Here is a 19228-nt window from a genome sequence, read left to right on the forward strand (position 1 = left end):
CCCCGCGTATCGACAGTCTAGGCTGTACGCTCCCCGCCGCGCAGGCCTCTGAGCCGCGTCGCGCACAAGGGAACGGGTGGAAACCAGGCCAGCCTTGCCTTGGTAAACATCAACAAGTGTGGAATCGCGCCCGGCATCGCGGCGCAGGAGGATACCCGACCAGTCAACCGCTCTACCGCCAGGAACCGCAGTCATTGCGCGATTATTCGGACAGGAGAACGCGCGGATAGGCGTTATAGTTGGATTTTGACTCAGAGATAGGCATTGTGTGTTACCGCGCGGTCTGGACGGCCGAGACGACGCGTTCAAGTTATATACCGAGACCTACATACGATTCGGGGACTTTTCCCGCCCCGCGCAGAGAAGCCCTAGTACCTACACACCACACCAAATAAACGCAACCGCGTTAACCCGCACTGTACACATCATAAAAGCCTGAACTTCCGAGCGCATTAAACCGCCTTGTGAACTTCAATCAAACCCGAAAGCGCTCGTAAGAACGCCGAGACGTCCGATTGCCCCACTCGACTTCTCGCTTCAGTCCAGCTCGTCTGGAACTGGCATAAACAACACAATCTATCCCCTAGTAATATAAATACTCGGACTCGCCCGCTCTCGTAGCGCCTCCAGTCTAGCGTGTTCATTGCTATCGTGGTTGTTGGTGTTTGGTTGTGTGGATCGTCTAGCTAGACTGTACTTCGCGTCTTTCGTGAGCGTACGATCCCATCAAGCCCATCTTCTAGGTAGTTGTGGGCTGGCCTTCGATGGCGCCCCGGCTTCGGCAAATGCCGACGTAGCAGCACGCGGACAGATCGATCGACCAGCTGCTCGCCAGCGCTTGCTTCCCACCATCAACGTCTCCCTTGTCTATCGCTTAGTGCACGTCTGCCAGACATCTGAGCAAGTCCCCCCCACACTCCCTACACTCGAACGAGGTCCCCACGCATCAAGTGACGACTCATGCGGGGTTTTGGCACAGAAATGGAGGGATGCGCCGGGGTGAGCCCAGAAACACTCAGAGATTTGTGACCCTGTATCGGCCTGACGCGTCCTGTGCAGAACTCTCTCAACCCATTGGCTTCATGACATGCCCCAACGCCTCGAATATTCCCCGGCTACCTCTGGCTCAGCCGCGTTGAGTCCAGGGCAGGCGTGAGCTGGATCTGATAACTAGGTATATAATCGGTGCGTCCGTCTCACTCTTCCGCCTCCATATTGCTCATGACAAACACTCGTCCTCCAACGAAGCGCAAGGCGAGCGCTCGAGCTCGCGAAGCTACCCAACATGCCGCTGCAATCGACGCGGTCAATGGCAAGAAGCCGAAGAATGCGCCTGGTCCACCTCCTGCCCCCCGCGCAAAGTCGAAGACAGCATCTGTACCCTCCACCTCATCTGTATCTGCTCCGCCTTCTACTTCGGTACTCACACCTGAAGAGATTGAATTCATCCTCGCAGCGCGCGAGGCGAACATCCGTGCGTGGTTGAGTCTTGCATTATATAAGGTACTGATCGCTTTCAGGATCGGTTCTGAGCACGAAGATCTCGGAGAAGGCGGTCGAGAGCTCTGAGAGCGACGACGATGGATTATATGACCTTGAAGAAGTACCTAACGGTACGTCTGCCATTTGTCATCACATCTTTGCGCTCACGCGCCCCTCAGATATCTACAGTCGCAACATGGCACTCCTCGCCAAGGAGCATGATGAAGGGCTATTGAGCGACGATGATGAAGCCGAAGATCCACCCCACAAGAGGGCGAAGCGCTCGCGAGAGGCCCCAGAGGACGGTCCAACCGACGTGGACATGGTGATCGCGCAGACATCCGGTAAGCCATACAACCTGTTCAGTGTGATTGACCATCAACCGGCCTGAAGATAACCGTAATGCGCCGTCTCAGCGCCCTGAACCAACCGAGCGCGATGCCCAGAAGTTCTCGCACGAAGGGACAAGCCCTGTCGAAGTTGATAGTCTGTCAAACGGGGTACGTCTGCAGTACGACATCATTGGACCTACAATTCACATCTCCGAGATCGAGTTCGTGCACGAGACCGTACCGAAGACGCCAAAGAAGGCCAGCGGCAAGATCAGGCGCAACGACTTCACTCCGCGCACGAGGGGCCTTGCCGACGAGAGCAAGAACAAGGCTCGTGCCTCTGTCATCTCGCAAGCGTACCCAGCAAGCGTCGAGGCCGCCGAGTGGGCCATCATTGGAGGGGTCGTCGAAGGGGCTACGACGGCTCCCAACGGTCAGGTTCTACAAGATGCGTATCAGCGTGCAACACAGGACCCTGAAGTTCAACGGCTGCTATTGACCTACGTACGGAAACTCGCTTTCTCGCTCCTTTTGTGCTCACAAATGCCCAAGGCTGGTTACGGCCTGACCGCCATTCGGACAGACCTCATACGCAAGGCGCGTGCGGAGCTATGCAAGGATCTCCGCCTCGGCAAGCTTGACGAGGACATCGTCAAGCGGGGTGTCTTGTGGGCCCTCAAGAAAAAGAATTATGTCTTTGCTGGCCTCGACATCGAGGTGAGCTGACACGGCTTCTGATTACTCAGCCCGGCCCGGACTGACACTCTCTATAGCACTGCACGAACGACCGAAGCAAGCCATTTGGCTTTTCCGTCTTTGAGTCTGTCATTGGTGAGGTTTGCTTCGGCGCTGGCAAGGTCAACAACGACGCCGCGCAATACATGATCGCGCAGCGTCAGGTTCCTCTGAATTTGATTGGTCTTGTTGCTGCGATGGTACGTACGTCAACTATACAATGCTTTCAACAGCTAACTTTCATCAGATTGAGCATTGTCTGAAGGAATGGCTGTCGGGTGCGCATGCACTCTCCGACTTCAGCGACGAGATTGGCCGTGCTGCGTATGCACCCTGACATCTATCAGCCTTCCATATCACTGACCTTTCTGCTCAGTCACGCGAAGAACATGCGTTACGTGCTCAAGATGCAAACACGGGCCCGGAAGTACATGAATAAGTTGCAGATGACCATGCTTCGTGATATACTGTAAGTCTCAAGTCTTGTACGCTTTCTCTGCATCTTTTGCTTACCCCTCGTGAGACGCGATCAAGATAAGCTGTATGCGCTGGAAGAGGACAGTGACGTGCCCGAAGAAGATTTTCAAGGTATTGATTTTGACGCGTTGGAGAAGGAAGCGGGCGGCCCCATCGCCACGCAGACGATGGATGCTTGAAGGAGTATATACAGGAATAGAATCGAATATTGTACAATTATCTACTGTCTACGTACCTACGTAGCGCCCGCATCAATCAACAAACTCCCCCTTCTCTCCAAGCAGTGTGATTGAGCGCGAAAAAAAAAGACAAAACTGAGGAGCCTGACGAGCGCAACTACATATAGAACGCGCCTGCGGGCGCTTCAGGGACCCTCCAACTTTGAGCACACTGACACCCTCTTCCTGCATGCGTTGAGTACGTTCGCCGTCCTGGGCTTCCGGAGGTGCCCTCCGGACGCCTCCAGGCGTGGGAGCCCTTTCCTGATGCTGAGGCCGGGTTCTGCCGGGCCACTCTGAATCGCGAGCATGTCACGCGTCACCGGCTGTCACATTGCTTCCTGTCCTGAACCAACACCTTGCATACCTATCAGAAGCGACGGATCCTCGAAGAAGACTCGTATATTTGCAATATAAATCTCCACTCCTTGCGGCATGACATGCTCAGAGGCAGCTCTCAGCTCATCACCAATGAAGTCTGACAATTCGCGCGGCTTCTTTGTGCTCGCAGCAATCTCTTTGCGCCACTTCCAACGTGAAGGGAAGCGGCCTTACAAGGGCCTTCCTCAGTCAAAACTCGGAATGCCTCGAGGGCGCTTTGCTCTAATCTCACCTTCTGACCATCATGGCCACCGCTCAGGATGGGACGCAAGCTGAAGCCCCAGTTCAGCGCCAATCCGAGCGATGTAAGTACCAGTGAGGCGCCTTCAAAGTGAGGTTTTCTGATAGCATACCCTCATGCAGTCTTCTCCACGGACGGGGACGCTGTCGTATTCCGCTCTAGCGACAAAGTGCTCTTCAACATCCATCACACCAATCTCCGCGCGGTGACCGACGGACCCTTCGCTGAATACTTCCCGTCGACTCCCGCCGATGCCGCAGACCTCACGGAGGACAGCCAAGTACTCGATATCATGTTCCAATTCGTCTATCCGGGCAATCTTCCGCTACTTGACGGTGTTACCCCCGAACTCCTCTTCTCTGTTGCGGAAGCGGCGGAGAAGTATCGCGTAGCTCCCGCGATGGCGCTTTGCCATCTCCAAATTCGGTGAGCGCGCTATACGTCCCTGTGAGATAGCTGTCAAGCTCATCGTACTTAAGGCGCATCTCCGACATCACGGAAGACTGTGTCTTGCAGAAGATGGCCTACGCGCACCGGCACGGATACATCAAATACATGGACCAAGTCGCGCCGCTGTCGTTCCCCAAGAGAATGGAAGACGCGCTCAAGGCTTTCGGGCCGGGCTTACTGTACGTTGCTTGGGTGAGGATCAGTCACCTCGTGCGGTCAAAGAACATACCTGACTTACCTTTCGTGCCGATTAGACGACGTACAAAGATGCCTGGACCCGGATCTTTGCCGAAGGCACCTATGCCCTGCGGACTCGCGACAATCACGGCTTGCCGAACGTCAGATGCGATGTGTGGGCTGCCCTTCTCTTCGCGGTTGAGCGCGACCTGGGCGAACACCGCACCCAATGGTTCGACAGCCTGTCGACGCTCTTCTTCGATAAGGAAAGCTTGGCCGACCGCTGTCAGCATCGCCACCCGTCCGGGGTCACGCATTGCCGGCATCAGTTCATGGAGTGGAAGACCGAAGCGATGAAGCTCGCCAAAGCGATCCCGCCTCTATCCCAATTCGTAACCGCGGTGAATTCGTGCTGATCTTGTTTTGTATCGTTTCTGAATGTACGCACTTGCGACGCCTGTTTCCACGCTTCTGTAATGGATTAATGTAGTCTTCACTGCCTTTCCTAACTTTCTGCGTGTCGCGCACTCGTCATTCGAGTTCCCAATCGTTTCCTCATTAGCCTTTCCTATCGACCATTTCCTCACTCGCCGTATTCATCTACTTTTCACCTCGCCGCTCGCTCCTCTCCTCCCGCTCAAGGTGAGTTGTATCGGCCTCCTTACTGGACTCATCACCTTCTCGTCCTCACTCGTTCCCCTCGCACACATCTTCACGTTCTCCTCCAGCTGACGATCTTCGATCCCCTAGCCGCGCGGTCTGCCTCTTCCAGACCATTTACGTGCTTGTCTGAGGCTGGCTTTTGGTGCGCTCGACCGACGTTTACGGGCGCTTCACAAACGACTTTCGGCCGCATCGGCTTATCTTGTCGTCAGCGCCAGCGACGCTGCCACTCTCCATCAACGGCATGCTCGAGGCGACGGCACTCTCAATGGTTGCCACAAAAGATGAATTAACCGCGCGATGATTTGCGCGCAGCCCATTCGAGTGAGACGTGATGCCGGCTTGAGCTATAGGGCCCGATGCCAAAAAGAGACAAAACCTGCGTTTGTATGACCACCGCATGCCGCCTGACGTCCTCTCCGAGCTCACGTTCAAATCAATGCGATGGATATTGGGCGGAACATGACCGATGGACCGGGAAGACAGCAATGTCGCCGTAGGTGGAGGCGACTTTGTTATCGTTGGACGGCGCTGGATATGAAGTCACGTCTGTCGGTGGAGGAATCGTCGTTAGGCTGGCGATCGTTGGACGTCATAAAGGGTAGGAGCAAGCGATTATGGCCGTGAGGCTGACACATATAGAGCGCATTGGTGACCTGTGCATTTGATAAGTGCCGCGAAAGTGGCAGACACTGGTCTGAAAAGGCAGCTTACCCGACTACTCAGTCCGTCCATCAGCATGCCTGACTCGATTTGCGCAACTCACCTAGCTCGCAGGGACCACGGCAATAAAGCAATTATAACATTTAACTTCGAAAAAATGTTGTGATCGTTGTATGTATCGCAAGTATCTACGAAGCAGCCGTCGGCCTCAAGAAGCTTGATAGAGGTGGAAGGGCCTTCAACTTTACATCTAATTCACGCGCCCAGATATTGAGCCAAAACGAACAGTTATATCTCGAGGAATTTGTGCATTCCGAGGCGGTGCGCAGCTTGGCTGACAGGCTAGTCAAGCCGAGGAAGGCTGGCGGGCCTTGCGCAATCAATGTGCTGAGAGTTCGCTGCGCCGCTCCGGTGCTAGACTTGCAGCTACAGTTGAAGAGCTGCTCCGTGGTTTCGCGGGTAATTATCCTATACCAGGGATCATTGTAGCAAACCTGAACCATCATGAGTACAACCGTCACAGACCGAGCAACGCACGAACCCAGGCCAAGAACAAAGATGCAGGAAGGAGTGTGCGCACTTTCTCAACAGGCGTACCAAGCGTGTGTGGTGCGCACATATCGAGAAGGTCAGTGTAGGCATGCTTGTGCGCGTACACCAAGATTTCGAAGGGTTTATCCTTGTATATGAGCCTGCGCGATTATCAGAACGATTGAAATTTGGCGACAAACCACGAACGTCAAGCGCACGTAGCACAGGTTCATTGCCGGCGCTACACCGTACTTCTCCGCAGCTTCGGCGAGGCAGAGAAGCTCGTCGAATGGTAGGTCTGCCAGCGTCGGATGACGTTCGGAATATATGAATCGGAAGAGTAGCTCCAGCGTCTTCGCGTCCTCGGTCAGGTCGGCGACGTCGCCCTTCGGGGAGGGAAAGTCCTCGGCAAAGGGACCCGTTGTATTTACGCGCAGATTTACGCGGTGAATGTTGAACAGGACGTGATCGATGGAGCGGAACACGACGACATCACCCTCTGTAGAGGCGACTAGACGAACACATCAGCATGCGGATAGAGGATAGATCACGTCGACACACATCGTTCACACTGGCGATCAGGCTTAGGGGCAGAGGAAAAGCCAGCGTTGTTTTCGCTCTGATTAGACGCCATGGCGGGTGAGACCAAGACGAGGCTGCCTCGAGGCAGGTGCGCATAGAGCGCTTGTGACTTGGACTTCTTGATTGGCGCCGAAGTGGAGAGTCCGACGACGGGGTTCGCAGAGTTATGGAGTCCAATAAGCATGCTCGAGAGCCAGTATACAGATCTAGAGCCTCCCTACCTCGGAGGCGACACGGACTGGCGCTTCTGAAAACCCGGCGAGAACCTGTAGTTATTGAGTGACCGCGTCGAAGCCTCAGCCTGAGAACCAAATTTAGATCTGGAGAGGGGGAACTTCTGATTGCTTCATTTCCGAGAAGAGATATCCTCGTCGGAGGCGCGACTTGAGATAGACAAAAGACATGATTGTGGTGGGAAGCAAGAACGGCCGCGGCTGCTGCACGTCGCCGGGCCGATCCGTCTGTGACGCGTGACACGTTACCGTTGGGATGTTTGTTTTCGCCACTATCACCTTCGCTGCTTCTGCCCGACGCAATGTTTCTGATGGACTGAAATTCTCTATACGACAGAAATTTCTCCGAACCCCTGATGGTAACACACCAAGCGGGCCCACAACAAACAGCAGTGAAGAGAGGTCGGTAGAGCGGCGTCTGGCTCGTGCCCGTGACTACGGCGCCTACTGAAGCCTTCTCGGCGCCTATCCTTTGATCGAAAGCTACGCAACACGAGGCTGCTACTTCTCACCCTTATCTCCTGACCATCATGACCTCCACGCAGAACGGCCAAGCAGACAAGCCAGCTGCAGTTCCTCAACAGCGCCGATCCGAGAGATGTGCGTCGAGTTACCTCTTCTCTAGGTCATTGCTGACACGACCGTTCAGTTTCCTCGACGGAAGGCGAGATAGTTGTATTCCGCTCCAGCGACAACGTCCTCTTCAACATCCATCGCGCCAACCTCCGCGCCGTGACCGACGGCCCTTTCGCTGAGGACTTTGTGTCGAGTGAGACCGACATCGCCGATCTCACCGAGAATAGCGATATCCTGGAGATCATCTTCCAGTTCGTCTATCCGGGTCATCTCCCGCTGCTCGATGCGCTCGGCTCGGACCTACTCTTCTCGCTCGCAGAGGCAGCAGAAAAGTATCGAGTTGCCCCCGCGATGGCTGTATGCTATCTCCAAATCCGGTGAGTGCACTATGTGACAAAAGTCAAAACTTTAGGACTAATCTTACATCAGGAAATTCTACATGGTCCGAAATGACTTCGCCCTGCAAAAGATGAGATACGCATACAGGCATGGATACGTCGAGTTCATGGACGAGGTAGCACCGAGGACCCTCAGGGAAACATCCCAAAACGCACTTGAAATCATGGGCGCAGGAATACTGTATATTGCTTGGGTGAGCAGGCTTTACAGGAGGTATAGTGTTGCAAATTGATCTTGGGATATCGACAGACCTTGTATAAGGAGGCTTGGATCAAGATCGTCACGAATGAATCATATTCGCTACGAATTCAAAATGATCATGGCTTGCAGAATGTTAAATGCGAGGCATGGGCTTCCCTCGTCTATGCGGTTGAGCGGAGTCTTGGCGAAGTTCGAGTTGTCACACCCCATCTTGTGCGCGTGTTATTCCATGGAAAAGAGAAAATAGCCGACGAGTGTAAACACAGTCACCCCATGGGAATGACGCACTGTAGGCATCAGCTCGCGTTGTGGAAGGGTATTGTGGAAGAGGAAGCGAAGAAGGTGCCTCCATTTTCTCACTTTGTATCTTCGGTGTCAAGGGGTTGAGCCTCTATTTACCAAGTACGATTACTCCGAATACACGGCTTCGCATTGCATGTCAAAAAGCGTGTCAGAAAGGAGTGAAACCACGGCGCGTAACTCGCCTCTATGACCCGTCTGGCTCACTTCGCAAGTTTGACGAGCCTCAGTCATCGCTACCTGCATACGCATACGCCATGTCCAGCTGTACCTGAGCTCGCGCACTCATATGGCGTCCATATTGGAGACCAAGCATAAGGGAGGAGGATCCACGGACTCCGAAGTACGCATCAAGTGATGTGCAGAAGCGGCGAAGGGAAATCGTACGCCGCATCAATGGGCGTGTCAATCGTGAGGGGCGCGCATGCGTTCATGAGATCATGCTTGTAGGCATATGCAAGCGTGTCGAAAGGTTCTTCTCTAAGAAGCAGCCTATAAGGCCCGTCGACTTCAAGCAGGGAGAAGAGGGAAGAAAGCTAACGACTCACGCCATCCTCACGAGGCAGATGTGCCTAGCAGGCGCGACACCGTACTTCTCTGCAGACTCTGCCAATCTCTTGAGTCAGTCGAACGAGATGTCAGCAAGCGCGGGGTGCCTCCTGAAGTATACAAAGGTGAAGAGCATGTCTAGCGTTTCTATGCGCTCTTTCAGATCCATAATTCGCCAGCCAAGGCGGGGAAGTTCTCAGCGAACCATCAGTCACTACCGAAGGAATGAGATAGATGTTGAAGAGGATGCGGTCTTCGGAACGGAACATAACAATACGAGAGAGACGCGAGAGATCCGTCATCGGAGGAGACTGTGACCAGCCGTGCGATGAGTATAGGAAGCGGACAATGTGGACGCATATTGTTCGCTCTTGAGGCCGGCTTGCGGAGGGGGACTCTCGTCTTCAGTGCTCGAGTTCGGCGACATAGCGTGTACGAGTATTTCTCGATATTGTATTCTTTCCGAGTATACCAAAGGATAGGAGCTGTGAGTCCTGGCAGACCGTGACTGGAACGAAGTGCGCCCCTCGCAATAGGTGTGAGTATATAAAGAGGATGCGGGATCGCGCGCCAGTCGAGGTCCTTTTGAGCTTGACCTGCGCAGAGTCTCCACTCTCGTGGACCTTGCAGATCTCATAGTCGGAGAGGCATAAAGCAGCCGCCGTCGAGTCAGATGGTCAGGGCAAGAAGAAGGGCGAAGACTCACGAGGCCTGGTGCGCGGATAAAAATCTGGGCGCTGCACGTGACCTGCACGTTCAAGGGTCGGGAGAACGCCGGATGACGTCAGCTAACCCCCTTGCCTCTCGCGCTGATCTTCCGCACACGAACAATGGCTACCCAAGTATCTTCGACCGGCGACGTCTGCCTCTACTTCCTCGCTATGTAAGCGCACTTAATGATACACGGTTCTCACATTCAATTCCGCGACCATTGCTGACCCAAATACGCAGCTTCCTTCCTCCTGTCGCGGTGTTCTTCAGTATGCTTTCCCCCTCGTTCCATTTCTCGCTAGACTCTGATCCATTGACTCCTCGAAGAGCGCGGATGTGCTGCTGGTAGGCCCTCCCCCTGCTTCTGGTGCATTCACTGACCACTGACCCCCGACTACCCCTAGATTTCTGGATAAACGTCTGCCTGAGTATCCTCGGCTGGATACCAGGTGTCCTCCACGCTTGGTAAGTCAGCTCGGTCGCTCCACCCCTACTTCCTCCGACTCGCGACCTCGGATCCTTGCCCGCGAGTCTCTTCGAGACCGACGCCGGAAGGCTGTGCGCCCTATTTATGCCGACCAGTCCTCGTTCGCGTACTAGCCTCGTTTTTTTTTCTACCTGTCCTCATCCTCTCCCCTCCGCCCAGAAAGCTCCATTCTTCATCCATGTGCTGACCCCTTCCCAGGTATATTATTTCGAAGAGCGAGGGTGCGATGTGATTCATCGGCAAGGACCTTCTCTGAGTCGACACGCCCCTATAACATCGCCTACCCTTCTGTATTTCACGAGTTTGACACGACTTTGCTTTGAATGTTGCTATGATGATACATTCTCAGGACTTTTCGATGGAACTATCATCTTCGATGCATGACCTTGGAGAAAAAATGCAAGGCGAGTCAACCGTCGGTCCACACGCAGTCGAGAATTGTCCATTACTTGATTGTATTTTATTCTATACATGAACTTTGGAATCTTTACGCGAACAAACCCTCATCGTACGACAGCGCTCGACATCGGTCTCAGGGTCGAAGTCGAGCTTGAATTACCGTCCGACCTCGACCTCGTCCCCCATTCCTTCTCGGACTCCCGTGTCTCGCCCGATGCCTTGTCGCCCCTCCTCTGCGCCTCCACATCCCAGGACCCACGAGCATGATCTTCGGGACGCCGGGACACCGGTGGGCATATGGAAGACACGCGCAATTTCGGCGCTGGCGAAGCGCGCAATCCCAGCATTGACGATGCGCGCAATCCCAGCATCGGCGAAGCGCCCAATCCCAGCATCGGCGACGCGCCTACTCCTGGCTTGGGAGACGCGCTCGCTAGCATAGAGGGCCCACGCATTCCCCCCGGCCCCGCCCTATCGCCTCTCCACCTCTCGGTCTCTCCACCCCACCTCTCTCTTCTCCAGATCGCGCGAACGTGTATGACCACAGACGCCAGCGCGGCCGACGGCGCGCTGATCTCGATGAAGAAGGCGTTCGAGACGTGCTCGGCCTCGGCGGTCGCGTAGGTCAGGATGGCGATAGTGCTGGGCGGGGGGTTAGTCGGTGGGAGATTCACGGTGAGACAGCACGGGCCGTGGATGGATACGAGGAAGGAGAGGGAATGCAGGTCCACAAGGGAGCGACGGAGCCAAGTCAGGGGAGGGGAGGGGATGGGGATGGGGAGGCGATCCAGAGGCGGACGCGTCGAGCCGACTCACGTATAGAACATCGCGCTCTCGACCAGCGCAGCGAGCGCTGCCTGAGGTGGATCTCAGTAAGACGCAGTCGACTTAGGGGGGAGTCGACTGAGGGGGGGGGGCGACTGAGGGGGGAGTCGACAGAGGGGGGAGTCGGCTAAGGGGGCTTATACGCACCGAAAGCGGCGACTTCCCAGTCTGCGCGTGCGCCCGCGAGACGCGCAGGATGCGCCAGGTGATCATGCCTAGTGAGATGTAAGCTCAACTGTATGAGCGCGCTCATCAAGAGGATTTACCGGTGCAGTATACGTTGGTGCTGCGGTGACAGAGCGCGGTGAGCTTATGGGAAAGCGCTGTGAAGAAACTGCTCACAATATCGTAGACCACGAGTTGACGAGCTTCCAGTTCGCGAAGGTGGTGTCGGGAGAATCTGCGTCGAGCTGCGAGCGCCGTCAGACGCGCGTATACGTGGTAGAGGGCATCAACCCACCACCGCAGTATCGTACGCGATTGCCATGCCGCTAGCTAACGCGGAAGTTAGCGCTTCTTCTAATCGACAGCGAGACATCGCACGACGCGACGACAAGACATCGCACGACGCACCCAGCAGCACCGCTAGGGAAATCGCGGGCAAGATAATGACTGCCAGCTTTCCACTCCAAACGACATACACGCGACTAATCTGAAGCGCCAGTCAGAAGAGCCAAGCAGTATAGTGAACTCTCGGGCGTACCACGACCATGTCCGCGACACACCAGGTCAGCACCCGGAGCACGACTTGCGCCGCGGATACTGTGCTGTCCATCTCGATGTGGGATGGCGCAGACCCGCTGCTCGCGTGGTAGGCCTTCAGAAGGCGGAGGCACGAGCATATCCAATTCTAGACTGGGCTTAGTACAACTTCTCGAGGGACGCGAGCGATGATGGAAGAACTCACCGCGCTCGTCGTAACAGTCAAGACCATAGACCCCACAAACAGCAGTCGATCCTCTCGCGTCCACTCGTTCCTGGGTGTTGGCGAAGCGCCGGATGACCTCGGATGCTCTCGGCGAGTGTAGTGGATCACGGCAAAGACGAGCGCGAGGAAGAGTCCGAGCATGATGGAGTGTAGGGCTCCGTATATAATTCCCGGGGCCCCTGTATGTTAGTAAGTGTAAGAAATTGCTGCTGTATGTTAGTAAGTATGGCGTTTGAAACTTTTCGTAAGGAACTGTTAGATACAGCGTTAGAAATGCATTTCTTACATGTTAATAATGTATGTTGAGGTTTGAAAAGCAACGGGCAGTCTTGATGATGAATTTCACTGAACTTCACATTATATACCGCGTCGAATTCCTCTATCCTCTGGTCTACCTGCCATTTACAGTTGTTGACAATAGACCATATCTGATGCGGCGAAAACAAGCACTTCGAAGTTTTCGAACTTGGGCTGTTAGAAACAAGCCAGGAGTGTTCAGAAACTCGGCGAATGGGCGTTCACATGGTGACGTCAGGGATCCCTGGGCGCAGACAGGCGCTGCTGCATGCCAACCCAGGGCTCCAACGCGAGTTACAAACTCTTTACGAACGTCGCTGGTCGAGTTTCTAAACCCTGTGAAGTGTTTTTGTTTTGAGTTTCGCCGCGTCAGATATGGTCTAATGCCCAATTTACATCGCAGCCTAGATTGGCCTTCCCGAGTTCTCGCTGTTCTCAGGTCAGGATATCCACGAAAGCGGCATCGACATCGCTAACTCGTCCGAGTGTCTCTTGTTCGAGGATGGCGAGAAATTGGCTCGCTAAAGAGAGGTTAAGACGGAGACAAGAACATGAAGAGAGGTGATGCTAGTCCAGAAATTATGGGATGAGGCGCAAGGGAGGAGGGGGCGTGAGGGAGAAGGGGGAGCGAGGAAGGAGGGGGCCGTGAGGGACGAGGGGGGAGGAGGCGCGAGGGAGGCGGGGCAGCACGAAGTTGAACAGTCACACTCGTGACAGGTCCGTCACTGACGTCGGATGGGCCCTCTCGGCAAACGCCGATCTGATATCTGTCCTTGCCGTTGCAGTCGGTTGGGCTCGACTGGAGGCTGAGGTGAATGCTGAGGACAGAGCTCTTGAAAATGGGGATTATTTACATTTCCAAACATGCCGTTTCATCCCCCGCTGTAAGTAACCGTTGATAACATGTTAATAACAGTGTTTACAAACAGCTGTTTCAAACAGACCCATTTTCTACGGAGCCCTAATGGAGTGGATGCCAAAGGCCGCGAGCTTGACCTCGGCGTGCAGCGCGTCGCGCGGGATCGACATCCTCGTCATGATGATGCGAAGCTAGTATTGTGAAGTAGCCAAAGGGAGGACCAACGACCATACTGGCGCAGCGCGCAGAGCCGCCGCTTATGACCCAGTGAGCATATTACCGCTACAGTAGAGAATCAAGACAAAGAAGGCTATTCTCTCCGCATGACGAAGCCACGGGACAGCAGCTGTAGAACAGTCGTGATAAGCTGCAGACCTCCGACGATCTGAGTATACGTGCGATGATCCAAGCATACGAACGACGATTCGAGTATATTGGCAGGGGATTGATTCCCGTAGGACCATACGTCGCGGCTCCACGACATACAGAGTTGGGATACTAGCATCTCCATCGCCTTCGGCGCTCGTTAATTGACCGTGGAATCGATGGGGAGGTCAAATGAAAAGGCAGTGAGCCACGCCTCGCGGTCAACTGCGCCACCGGACTCTGCCGAGGCCGAACGCCACAAATCAATGCAGGCCTGACGCCCTTGGTCTTCACAGTCTCAGGCTTCAACCCCGTCTTGGGACGAACCGCCTCCTGAGATCGCGGTTGTGATTACCTTCAATGTTAGAGTTCGAGGCCGTATTGGCACCGACGAGGACAATCTCCAGCCAGCAACTGCAAAATATCGCAAAATATGTTATGTCGATCCGGTAGGAACATCATCACGCGACGCCGTGACCTCCCGTCATACTACCTAGACAAGCCACCCAGTCGAAGATCGTCGGGAGAGCAGGCTCCACGAGGCAATCACCTGACCTCAACTTGACCGACACCACCGCGAGGAGAGGCCTGTGCTGGAATGGAACTCCAGGCGGCGTGCCAGTCACAGGCTGAAGCGTGGGCCTGTACGCAGGTATCACCAAATCACGCTTCTGTCTCAGAACACACGCGACGCCACGCGCGCTCCATGCGGTTCGGCGACCGCCGTCTGTCCTTGCTCTCCAATATCGCATCCATATTTTGTTCTGCTTCGGCTCCGAGCATGTCCATGGTCAGCCTCAAAGCTCAGAGTCATCCTCGCAGCCCAAGGCCGATTTGAGCTCATGCGCTTTCGATGTGTGCTCACAGTTCAATACGGAGATGAATGTCGAACTTCAACCTGACACGTGGACTGCACGTGGCTCTTTGACCCACGAGACAACGCCACGCGACATGGGCGCCTAACTATTTCCCACCCTTGCTTCCGACCAGCATCACCATGAAACGAGGCGCGGGCGCGGTTCGCATGTATGTATGTCGGTCGCCCGCAGGCTGTCAATGTCTCTCGCGACAATGCAGCTCGTCGCCCTTGACACCCAAACTCCCGCTTCTGTTGCGTGGCTGAAGTCCTGTCGACGCTCGTGAAGGTAGTACTGTATCGACTCGCGCGGACAGTAGCCGTACGTTCATTGGCACCCGCATCGCTCTGACAGAGAGCACATCATGGCCTCAAGGACCGCCCGCTCTTGCGCATCCCGCCTGCTCTTGTTGCGCGCCGTCTGTGCGGCTTCCTTCGCAAATGGCTGAGGAGCGCATCCCGCAACGATGGCTTCTGCGTGCAGCTGACGACGCGGAGCACCTGCGTGCGTTGTCTTCTGAGCTTCCTACTGTCCTTTATTCTTCCGCTCGCTCGACTTCATTCTGAACATGTTTTTCCATACACATATGCGGAAGACAATGTGATTATGATCTCTTCCATCTGCGGCGCAGATCATTGGGGCTGACGACCATCAGGTATCGTGTCCAACTTCGAGCTTCAGGCTTTGGAGACGTTGGAGCTGGAGGGCGTTCGACTGAACACTACACCGCGGTGATTCGTACAGACTCACCATGATAGGTCGAGATTGGGCTGCGTCCGACTCGGAAATGCATGCGGGCAAGAAGGATCGTAGATCCTGCGAACGACGGGACGTGCGGTACAGGTCATGCGAGTAATGGACACTGCTATGGTGTCGACCGAAGTTCATCGCTCACCACCGCCGGCGCTCACCCTATCGTCCATTCTCACATCACCTGAGGATGGAGTGGCGACAGACGTCGACGGGCACGCGCCACCAGCTGCACTATCGGTGTATAGCCTGCGAACGGACGAACCCTCCGCGCGTTACAGCCACCCCTCCGCGCCCGGAGCCTCCTTCGGTACCTTCGCACATCTCCATTCGCTTCAATAACCGTTATCGCTACTCAATGGCCAGAGGCACCGACAGGGCATCATTGTCTTGCGATATGCCATCGTCGTTCCACTATACAGTAGGCCATCGTCGTCTCACCGACAGTGCACCGCTGTCTCTCCAACAGGGCCGCTCCATCTCATCAGTATGGCTATCCGGCCCGCATCAGTCTCGCACTCCGTTCGCCCTGGATTGGGCGGCGTCGCGCAACGTGGAAGGGGCGTCTATCTTTTTCCTACACGCGCATCAGGGAGGCCTATGCACGCAGACGCACCTCAGAAGCGTCCGCACGCGCCTCAGAGACCTTCGCACGCACTTCAAATTCAAAGGCTTACTCACGCCTTTTGGAGGCGGGCGCGCGTCGATGCCAAGGAAGAGGCGGGTCGAGATAGACGAAGACTCGCCCGCTCGTCGCCAATGATAGATAGGTGCGAAAGAAACCTGCCTATGTGGCGGGAGCGGTCGCCTGACACTCCCGCAGATCTGTGATGATGGGAGGTTAATTTGTCGGCCCCCAAGGGGTCAATCAAGGACGCCCTGCGTCAATCAGGGACTACTTGTGGCAATCGAGGACCACTTGTGCAAATCACGACCACCTCGCTCGGAGCCGTATCATGGTGAAGGCCCACCTGCTGCTTGCTGCGCATTACCGACGATTATCTTTGGCTCTATCGACGGGCGGGCGCACCCCGCGCGCATGGGCGGCGCCGTTTGATCCCATGTCGGCGGGCCCTGTTCCAGCTACGCTGCGTGTGAGCTTCATCTCCCTGCGTGTGAGTTCCATCTCCGCTGCGTCTGATGTGGCGTGAATATAAACTGGGTGGTCGCCCTGGGTGCTGTCCTCCTGTCATCCCCTTGTCCTCCCTCCCTCCCCCTCCCTCGTGTTTGGGTCACCCCTCAGCGTCCGGGCTATCCCCTTGCGCTTGATCCTACACACCTCCTGTCCCGGGAGCCTCGCTTTCGTTCTTCACTCCTCCCGGCCGACCACCTTTCCCCTTCCGCTCGAGACAGAGAGCGCGAAGAGTACACTCTTTTAAGGCAACACTTCTTCCAGACCGCCGACATTCGTTCCATTCTATCTATCTATTCATCAACACCGCAACGACTATGCAGCTATACGCATCAATCCTGGCCTCACTGGCCCTCTTCTCTTCCGTTTTTGCGGCCCCGACGCCGACCGTCGTCACCGATGCTGTCGCGCCTCGCGCAGATGCATCCGACAAGCTCGTCTTCTGCCATTTCATGGTATGTCTATTCCCCTTCATTTCATTTGATTCCCTCTTCTCTCGCCACTCTATTCATGACTCACGACTCGCGCTGACGCGCCTCCTTTCAGATGGGCGTCGTCTCTAACCGCGAAAGCGCGGACGACTACGACACCGACATGAAGAACGCGAAGGATGTCGGCATCGACGCCTTCGCGCTCAACATTGGCACGGACAACTTCACGGACACGCAGCTTGGCTACGCGTACGACTCGGCCGCGCGCAACGACATGAAGGTCTTCATCTCCTTCGACTTCAATTGGTTCCACAAGGAGCAGGGTGCGGACGTCGGCGCCATCATCGCGAAGTACGCGGGCAAGGACGCGCAGTTGAAAGTCGGCGATGCAGTGAGTGGGATAGATCGGTCGATACATACAGGAAGAGTGAATACTGATGGCGAACAAAAGGTCTTTGCCTCCTCCTTTGCCGGCGATGGCGTCGACGTGCAGGCGATCCGCGACTCGGCAGGCGTCGAGATCTTCTGGGCGCCGAACTTCCGCGCGGACACCGACGTCAGCAAAGTCGATGGTCTGCTGAACTGGATCGGGTGGCCGAACAACGGCAACAACAAGGCGCCCGACTCGACGCTCGTCAGCGTTGCTGATGGCGACAACGCGTACAGGACCGCTTTGGGCGACAAGCCGTTGATTGCTCGTATGTTTGATTCTCCTTCTTTAACTCGAATTAGGCGCTTATCATTCGCGTAGCGCTCTCCCCGTGGTTCTTCGTGAGCGGCCCGTGAATTGTATTCTCAGCTTCTGTCTGACGACTGCTTAGACTCACTTCGGCAACGAAGTCTCCTACCCCAAAAACTGGGTCTTCCCTAGTGAGTCGCGATTACCTCTCATCTTCGTCATTTGCTTATGGCGAGCTAGGCGACCTACTCATCTACCGCCGCTGGCTCGAGATCCTTGAGGAGCAACCGCAGTATGTCGAGATGATCACCTGGAACGACTACGGCGAAGGCCACTACATGGGCCCGCTCTCTTCCACGCACACGGATGACGGCGGCTCGAAATGGGCTAACGATATGTGCGCACCTCTTTAACAGCTTCAACCCCTCGCTGACGGATCTATAGGCCGCACAACGGCTGGCTCGAACTCTCGAAGCCGTTCATCGCTGCGTACAAGGCCGGCGCGAAGGACCTCTCGAGCTACATCACCGAGGACAAGCTGATCTACTGGTACCGCACTACACCCAAGGCCCTCGACTGCGACGCGACCGACACCACGATGGAGGACGCGGACAACAGCACGGGCAACTACTTCAAGGGCCGCCCGAACGGGTACGACACCATGGCCGACGAGGTCTTCGTCGTCTCCCTCCTCACCGCGCCCGGCACGACCGGCGTGAACACGGGCGGCACCGTGCACTACTTCGACGCGCCCGCGGGCGCGAGCGCGTTCTCCGTGCCGTTCAACGTCGGCGCGCAGAGCTTCATCCTGCTCAGGGACAACGTGCCGGTGCTGGACGCGACGAGCCTGAAGGAGATCAAGAACGAGTGCCCGTGTGGGATCTACAACTTCAACGCGTACGTGGGGACCGTGCCGGAGAGCCCGATCGACGCGCTGGACGACCTTGGCCTCGCGGCGTTCGAGGCGGGGTTGAAGGTCCAGTGCGAGGCGAAGCCGATGCTCGGGATAACGATCCCGGTCGAGGCGGTGATCACGACGACGCTGGCCGCTGGGACGGCTGCGCCGACGGACCCTCCTATCCGTCGGTAAACGGGAGAGAAGATATAAGTTATTTGATGAGTATGTACGCACCCGCCTTTTCGACGCCGCCCAGGAGCGGCGTCCAGTATTTATCACGCGATGCCTGAGGTATAGCCGTTGTTGTATTATCATTGTTGTATCACTATCCGATGGAGGTCCATTCGCTTTCCTTTCATGTGCGAGGACCAGCTTTTCGACGTCGGTCTGTTTCCAAAGACATCTATCTTTTAAGGAGG

At 55.6% G+C, this 19228-nt stretch overlaps 8 protein-coding genes across 8 annotated transcripts; 6 read left to right on the plus strand and 2 right to left on the minus strand.

Annotated features, from left to right (window-relative positions):
* Positions 1–1221: 1221 nt before the first annotated feature.
* Positions 1222–3205, plus strand: SCHCODRAFT_02517384 (uncharacterized protein; the record flags this gene model as incomplete). The annotated part of the gene is made up of 8 exons (XM_003026958.1): positions 1222–1474; positions 1521–1613; positions 1662–1826; positions 1876–2531; positions 2588–2749; positions 2797–2873; positions 2926–3018; positions 3073–3205. The coding sequence occupies 8 exons, from the start codon at positions 1222–1224 to the stop codon at positions 3203–3205; spliced, it is 1632 nt and encodes a 543-aa protein (XP_003027004.1).
* Positions 3206–3869: 664 nt separating this feature from the next.
* On the plus strand, positions 3870–4909 carry SCHCODRAFT_02517410 (uncharacterized protein; the record flags this gene model as incomplete). The annotated part of the gene is made up of 4 exons (XM_003026957.2): positions 3870–3930; positions 3989–4292; positions 4346–4508; positions 4571–4909. 4 exons carry the CDS (start codon positions 3870–3872, stop codon positions 4907–4909), a joined length of 867 nt encoding a protein of 288 aa, XP_003027003.1.
* Positions 4910–6007: 1098 nt separating this feature from the next.
* On the minus strand, positions 6008–7116 carry SCHCODRAFT_02602933 (uncharacterized protein; the record flags this gene model as incomplete). Its single annotated transcript, XM_003026851.2, has 4 exons — positions 6008–6313; positions 6361–6511; positions 6558–6861; positions 6912–7116. 4 exons carry the CDS (start codon positions 7114–7116, stop codon positions 6008–6010), a joined length of 966 nt encoding a protein of 321 aa, XP_003026897.1.
* Positions 7117–7695: 579 nt separating this feature from the next.
* SCHCODRAFT_01176383 (uncharacterized protein) lies at positions 7696–8728 on the plus strand (the record flags this gene model as incomplete). Its single annotated transcript, XM_003026956.2, has 4 exons — positions 7696–7765; positions 7815–8118; positions 8171–8333; positions 8390–8728. The coding sequence occupies 4 exons, from the start codon at positions 7696–7698 to the stop codon at positions 8726–8728; spliced, it is 876 nt and encodes a 291-aa protein (XP_003027002.1).
* A 1292-nt stretch (positions 8729–10020) lies between these two features.
* SCHCODRAFT_02517252 (UPF0057-domain-containing protein) lies at positions 10021–10620 on the plus strand (the record flags this gene model as incomplete). The annotated part of the gene is made up of 5 exons (XM_050343369.1): positions 10021–10073; positions 10142–10170; positions 10229–10246; positions 10306–10366; positions 10587–10620. The coding sequence occupies 5 exons, from the start codon at positions 10021–10023 to the stop codon at positions 10618–10620; spliced, it is 195 nt and encodes a 64-aa protein (XP_050197575.1).
* A 271-nt stretch (positions 10621–10891) lies between these two features.
* On the minus strand, positions 10892–12681 carry SCHCODRAFT_02602935 (uncharacterized protein; the record flags this gene model as incomplete). Its single annotated transcript, XM_003026850.1, has 9 exons — positions 10892–11429; positions 11604–11644; positions 11760–11827; positions 11879–11898; positions 11955–12022; positions 12073–12107; positions 12186–12264; positions 12316–12462; positions 12520–12681. The coding sequence occupies 9 exons, from the start codon at positions 12679–12681 to the stop codon at positions 10892–10894; spliced, it is 1158 nt and encodes a 385-aa protein (XP_003026896.1).
* Positions 12682–15689: 3008 nt separating this feature from the next.
* Positions 15690–16325, plus strand: SCHCODRAFT_02641420 (uncharacterized protein). The gene is made up of 2 exons (XM_050346206.1): positions 15690–16090; positions 16139–16325. Exon 1 carries the CDS (start codon positions 15775–15777, stop codon positions 16009–16011), a length of 237 nt encoding a protein of 78 aa, XP_050197576.1. The 5' UTR covers positions 15690–15774; the 3' UTR covers positions 16012–16090; positions 16139–16325.
* A 793-nt stretch (positions 16326–17118) lies between these two features.
* SCHCODRAFT_02518120 (glycoside hydrolase family 71 protein) lies at positions 17119–19001 on the plus strand (the record flags this gene model as incomplete). The annotated part of the gene is made up of 7 exons (XM_003026955.1): positions 17119–17256; positions 17348–17623; positions 17684–17930; positions 17984–18003; positions 18054–18102; positions 18152–18308; positions 18356–19001. 7 exons carry the CDS (start codon positions 17119–17121, stop codon positions 18999–19001), a joined length of 1533 nt encoding a protein of 510 aa, XP_003027001.1.
* Between the last annotated feature and the right edge of the window lie 227 nt (positions 19002–19228).

This window comes from Schizophyllum commune, assembly GCF_000143185.2.
Source record: "Schizophyllum commune H4-8 unplaced genomic scaffold SCHCOscaffold_13, whole genome shotgun sequence".
In the NCBI taxonomy this organism is placed as follows: Eukaryota; Fungi; Basidiomycota; class Agaricomycetes; order Agaricales; family Schizophyllaceae; genus Schizophyllum; species Schizophyllum commune.